Source organism: Neomonachus schauinslandi, chromosome Y (assembly GCF_002201575.2).
Source record: "Neomonachus schauinslandi chromosome Y, ASM220157v2, whole genome shotgun sequence".
In the NCBI taxonomy this organism is placed as follows: Eukaryota; Metazoa; Chordata; class Mammalia; order Carnivora; family Phocidae; genus Neomonachus; species Neomonachus schauinslandi.
The window spans coordinates 96,409-103,086 of record NC_058420.1 but is presented as its reverse complement, the minus strand read 5'-3'; the positions used below and the strand labels follow the sequence as shown (position 1 = coordinate 103,086).

The following is a 6,678-nucleotide window of genomic DNA, read 5'->3' as shown; positions in this document are numbered from 1 at the left end:
CCTCTGATAAGGACTATATTCTTGTTTTATGTTCTGAAAAGTTTGTTCTAGTGTTGGAAGGCATGGATTGTTGTGGGGCAGGGTGGGGTGCTGCAGAGTCGGTGATGGGGTCTGCTCTGGAGAAGCAGTGGCGTCTCTGTGTCCGGGGGGCCTGACCTGGAGTGGGGCCGGGCAGAGGGGCGCAGCACCGCCACTTTGGGGAAGCAGGACTCCACAGCCCGGCCTTGAACTCCCTGGGCTGTTTCAATGTCGCCCCAACACCAGGCCTCAGGGGCCAGGAACCAGGGGCAGACGTGGAGGTAACTGCAGCCCCACCTCTGGCTCCTCAGCGAAGCTCACAAGCCAGGCCGGCTCCAATCCAGAGGCGTACGTTATTTGTAAAAAAAAAAATCGATAAGCTGCAATTTATTAAAATGAAAATCTTATGATCTCTGAAAGGAAAAACTCAAAAATAAACAGCAAGCTCCAGACTCAGAAAATCTTGAAAAAAGGATCTCTTTCCAAAGGATACATGTGAAAAACAATTGTGTTCTAAATATACAAAGAACACTTGAAATCAACAATGAAGAAAATAACTTAATTAAGAAAACAACTGAGTCCCATAATAAACCATTCACTAAGTAAGACAGATTGCAGCAGAGGAGCAAGATGGCGGAGGAGTAGGAGATCTAAATTTTGTCTGGTCCTAGGAATTCAGCTAGATAGGGATCAAACCATTCTGAATATCTACGAACTCAAGAGCATATCGAAGAGAAGAATAGCAGCAACTCTCTGAACAGAAAAGCCACCGCTTTCTGGAAGGTAGGACGTGTGGAGAAGTAAATCCGAGGTGATATTTGGGAGGCTAGACAGCGGGGGAGGGGTTTCCGTTGGCCGCTTCTGGCAAGTGATAGAGCAGCCGAGCACAAAATTGGAACTTTGGGAAGTTGGCTCCGCTGAGGGATGTTGCTCCAGTGGCCAAGCGGGGGGTGGAACCCTTGTGGGACAGTGTGGTCTCAAGACCCTCGGAGTCACAGAAAGACCGGGGGTGCCTGAGTGCGGCCGAGCTCCCAGGTATTGGAGCGGGGAAGCTGGCAGCAGAGACAGAGCCGAGGAGTCAGCTCTCAGCTCAGGGTTGCCATAAACTGTGATCTGGGGCACAGTCGGGCCACTGCTCCTCCAGCAGGGACCCAACAAGTGGCAGATCCAGGGAGACTCCCCTTCTTCCCCTGGGAGGAGCGGCGTAGGAGCCACCTCAGGAATCTGCTGGGTTCGGAGACTCCACACGGGATCATGTGTCAGTGATAGATATGCTCTGTCACAGGCTGAGTGATCACGGGGTGCAGCCAGAGACTGGGGAGATGGGAGTCATTGACTGCTTTTTTCTGGGGGCTCACTGAGGAGTGGGGCCCTGAGTTCTCGGCTCCTCGGGGCGGAGATTGGGAGGCCGCCATTTTCACTCTCTGTCTCCAAAGCTGTACAGAAAGCTTGCAGGGAACAATAGCTCCTGAGAGCAAACCCGAGCAGATTACTTAGCGCTGCCCCCAGCAAGGGCAGGGTGATTACTCCTCGGGGAAAAAACATTTGAGAACCTCGGCAACAGGACCCTTCACCAAAAGATCAGCAAGAACAGCCAGCTGAGGGGCACCTGGGTGGCTCAGTCGTTAGGCGTCTGCCTTCGGCTCAGGTCATGATCACAGGGTCCCACATCAAGTTCCCTGCACCTCCGGAAGCCTGCTTCTCCCTCTCCCACTCCGCCTGCTTGTGTTCCCTCTCTCACTGTGTCTCGCACTGTCAAATAAATAAATAAAATCTTAAAAAAAAATCAGCCAGCCATGACCAAGTTTACCAATCAATGAGAATGGCAGATCTCCAGCACTAGGGGAATACAGCACATGGATTTCATGGCTTTTTTTCCCATGATTCTTTGGTCTTTCAAAGTGAATATTTTTAATTTTCTTTTTTCTTTTGCTTTTTTTTAAAATTTTTCTTTTTCCCTTTTTAGACCAACAACTTATCATTCCCTTTTTTTAAAAAAAATATTTTTCATTTAAGAGTCATATTCTATCCCTTCATAGTATTTTAACGTTATTTTTGGTATATATATATATATATGTTGTTCTCTCTAAAATTTTGGAATACAGTTTCTTCTAACAGACCAAAATATACCCTAAATCTCTAGTGTATGGCTTTGTTCTAGTCTCCTGACTGATAACATTCTCGCCCTCTTTTTTTTTTTAAACTCCTCTTCTTTCTTTTTTCAAACAACTTCTTATCAATTCTTTTATAATTTTCATCTTTCCAGTCATATTCCATCGCTTCATCATATTTAACCTTATTTTTGTACATATGTGAGTTTTTCTTTCTTTAAAATTTTGGGAGGCAGTTTCTTCTAACAAACCAAAATACACCCAAAATCTAGTGTGTGGCACTGATCTATGAACCAGCCTGATCATATTTGATCATATCCTGTTTTTTTTTTAATCTTTTTCTTTTCTTTTCTTTTTTTCTTTCCCTTTCTTTTCCCCCAGTTTCAGGTCTTTTCTGATTTGTTTAGTGTATATGTTTCTGGGGTCATTGTTACCCTCTTAGTATTTTGTTCTCTCATTCATCTATTGTGCTCTGCACAAAAGGACAAGATGAAAAAAATCACCTACTCAATACGGACATTAGTACGATGTTGGACCTCGAGTTCAGAATCAGATTTTAAAGATACTAGCTGGGCTTGAGAAAAGCATGGGAGATATTAGAGAAACCCTTTCTGGAGAAATAAAAGAACTAAAATCTAACCAATTGAAATCAAAAAGGCTATTAATGAGGTGCAATCAAAAATGGAGCTCTAACTGCTAGGATAAATGAGGCAGAAGAAAAAAATTAGTGATATAGAAGACCAAATGTTGGAAAATAAAGAAGCTGAGAAAAAGAGAGATAACCAACTACTGGATCACGAGGGCAGAATTTGAGAGATAAGTGATACCATAAGACGAAACAATATTAGAATAATTCGGATCCCAGAAGAAGAACAAAGAGGGAGAGGGGCAGAAGGTATACTGGAGCAAATTACAGCAGAGAACTTCCCTAATTTGGGGAAGGAAACAGGCATCAAAATCCAGGAGGCACAGAGAACCCCTCTCAAAATCAATAAAAATAGGTCAACACCCCGACGTCTAATAGTAAAACTTATGAGTCTCAGAGACAAAGAGAAAATCCTGAAGGCAGCTCGGGACAAGAGGTCTGTAACCTACAATGGTAGAAATATTAGATTGGCAACAGACCTATCCACAAAACCTGGCAGGCCAGAAAGGACTGGCAGGATATATTCAGAGCACTAAACGAGAAAAATATGCAGCCACAAATATTATATCCAGCTAGGCTGTCATTGAAAATAGAAGGAGAGATAAAAAGCTTCCAGGACAAACAAAAACTAAAGGAATTTGCAAACACAAAACCAGCCCTACAGGAAATCTTGAAAGGGGTCCTCTAAGCAAAGAGAGAGCCTAAAAGCAACATAGACCAAAACGGAACACAGACAATATACAGTAACAGTCACCTTACAGGCAATACAATGGCACTAAATTCCTATCTTTCAGTAGTTACCCTGAATGTAAATGGGCTAAATGCCCCAATCAAAAGACATAGGCTATCAGATTGGATTAAAAAACAAGACCCATCGATATGCTGTCTGCAAGAGACTCATTTTAGACCCAAAGACACCCCCAGATCAAAAGTGAGGGGGTGGAAAGCCATTTCCAATGCTAATGGACACCAAAAGAAAGCTGGTATGGCAATCCTTATATCAGACAAATTAGATTTTAAACCAAAGATTATAAGAGATGAGGAAGGACACTATATCCTACTTAATGGGTCTATCCAACAAGAAGATCTAACAATTGTAAATATCTATGCCTCTAACATGGGAGCAACTACTTATATAAGGCAATTAATAACAAACAAAGTCTTATAAAATAAACAAAGACTTAAAAATATTTATTTCTTTGCACTAATTTTTAGGAAAAAATGCTAAAAATGTTACAAAATATAACCCTATATGTGTACCTAAAACAAGGCACAATTTTAATACACACATTAAATATTTTGTGTTTGCTTCTAGAAAGGATGAGTACTTTCATTGTACCACAACTAATGTATATATGTAAGTGTATGTATATATATTTCTCACTTCAGTAACAAAGGTTTCAAAACAAACTATTCAATGAACAATGGATATTTCAAGTGGAGTTCTGAAAAGTTTTGTTTTTTTCTTCGAAACGTCCGGGTGAGGGCAGAGTGATGCATGTCGTTGTACTGGTTTGGGATTTAATGTAGTTCTGACATTTTGTTTCCCAAATTCCCTCTCAGTTAAGTTTGAACTTCTGAAAACAGAAGTTGCTTGTGCCTGCTGGATTGTTTTTGGCCCCTCTACATCACTTTCTCTGTACAGAGGTGTAGCCCTCTCACTCAGACATTCACAATACAAAAAAGATCCAGGAGTACTAGGACAGGGATGCAATTGATGTATGGAGGTTCTTACATGCAATATTTGTTTACATCATTGTGCAAGAAAACAGGGATGGTGGATTTCAAAGGGAAGTGTTTTCATGATTTAGAACTCATATTAATAGAAACTGAATGCTAGATCTTCAATAACGCTTAATAAATGTTATTCTTACTAAATAATATTTAATGCATTGAGTATATTAAATAAGTTACATAATGTATTAGTATATTAAAATACATAATAATATATGATTTATTAAATACTAAAATACATTGGTTTATGTTTCTGTTTTATTGAGGTATAATTGATATAATTCTACTGTTCTTAGGTGTACTGCATAAAAATTTGATATATCTATATATTATAAAATAATTATCAAAATAAGTTTAGTTATCATCTGTCACCACACAGAGCTACAATTCATTTTGTTATGATGAGAACTACTAAAACCTACACTCTCAGCCACTTTCTTATATACAACGGACCATTGTTAACTACAGTCACCATGCTCTACATTAATTACATCACAGGACTTACTTATTTTTAAATTATGTATCATATAACTAGAATTTTTACCTCTTGAACACCTGCACCCATTTTGCCTATAATTTTTTTATGAATTTTTGATAGCTGCTTGTAACCTTGGAATTATAATTTTACTGTTTCATGAAATAGAAAAGTTACATGGATAGATCCCATAAAACGTGATTGTATTATAAAAGTCAATTTTTATAAGTTCTTAGAATTTTTCATGGGAGGGAACAGTACATTTCTGGATGTATGTATTTATAAAACAAATACCTGTAAAACTTTTTTTTTTAATTTTCATTGGAGGTTTGGAAAAATCCACTTTCCACTCTTGATGGATAGAAACTTTGATTTTCTTTCTAAAGATATGACTAATGGATAATCTCTAAGCATTGAATACTGATATAGAAAACACATGCTTCAAGCATTTCTATTACTATCTTTAATGGAGAAAGTCACTTTGAGCATATTTTTCATTGCCTTCAGAACATCTTTATTCCTAAAACTGTAGATGATAGGGTTCAGTGTGGGTGTGAGGATGGTATAGAATATTGCCAAGTATTTGTCCTGGCCCGGAGTGTGGTATGATTTGGGTCTCATGTATGTGAAAATAAATGGCCCATAGTACATTGTGACCACAATCATGTGGAAGCAACAGGTAGAAAATGACTTTTTCCGTGCTTCTGATGATTTCATTTGAAGAACAGTAAGGAGAATTTGGACATAAGAAGCAAGGATTAGGGAGGAAGGGACAAGGAGAAAAATTAAGCCACTTACATAAACTCCTCGTTCATAGAGTGTTGTGTCCACACAGGACAACTTCAACATGGCAGGGAGTTCACAGAAAAAGTGATCAATGGCTCTTGGGCCACAGAAGGGCAACTGGAGTGCATAAGCTGTGTGGACTATGAAGTTGACGGTCCCAACAATCCAGGACCCTCTAGCCATGAGAATGCGGACATAGTCATTCATAAGAATGGGATAGTGCAGTGGGTGACAGATGGCTACATAGTGATCGTAAGACATTGCCGCCAGGACAAGGCACTCACCACCCAGGAGGGTGAGGGATAGAAATATCTGGAAGCCACAACCTGCGAATGAAATAGTTCTGCTGCCTGACAGAAAGTCAGTGACCATTTTGGGAACAATGTTGGAAATATGCAAGATGTCCATGAAAGACAGATGGCTGAGCAGGAAATACATTGGAGTATGGATTCTTGAGTCCCTGAGGATAAGGAGGATCATGATTGTGTTTTCTGTTATAGTCATAATAAAAATGATGAATATAAAGGAGATGAAAACTAGACTTGATTGAGAAGAAGAAAAGAGTCCTAAAAGAATGAAATCACTGGTGAAACTGTGATTCTCATGCCCCATCATGAACTCCACTCTTTTCCTAAAATAGAGCTAAAATGCAGTGGCGTAAATCTCAAACTCATTTACATTTAGAAGCATAATAAAATGAGAGTGATGCATATTTTGCAGTTCAAGTCAACAGACTCTCAACCAGCTTTGGAAGTGGGCTTGGTTTACAACATGGCCATTTATTTGTTTGAATCAACTGATGATATTGGTCTATTGAGAAAGCTGTTAGCTCCATGTAGTCTTAATTCCGTATTCTTAAATGCAGTTCAATCTTTTGTCAAAGGTCACTTTTTAAATGAGACCTACCC

At 39.5% G+C, this 6,678-nt stretch overlaps 1 protein-coding gene and 1 pseudogene across 1 annotated transcript; both read right to left on the bottom strand.

Annotated features, from left to right (window-relative positions):
- Positions 1 to 4,532, bottom strand: part of LOC110579152 — a 4,991-nt pseudogene extending 459 nt beyond the window's left edge.
- An 893-nt stretch (positions 4,533 to 5,425) lies between these two features.
- LOC123323606 (olfactory receptor 2AJ1-like) lies at positions 5,426 to 6,385 on the bottom strand. Its single transcript, XM_044912034.1, has one exon. It carries the CDS (start codon positions 6,383 to 6,385, stop codon positions 5,426 to 5,428), a length of 960 nt encoding a protein of 319 aa, XP_044767969.1.
- Positions 6,386 to 6,678: the final 293 nt, after the last annotated feature.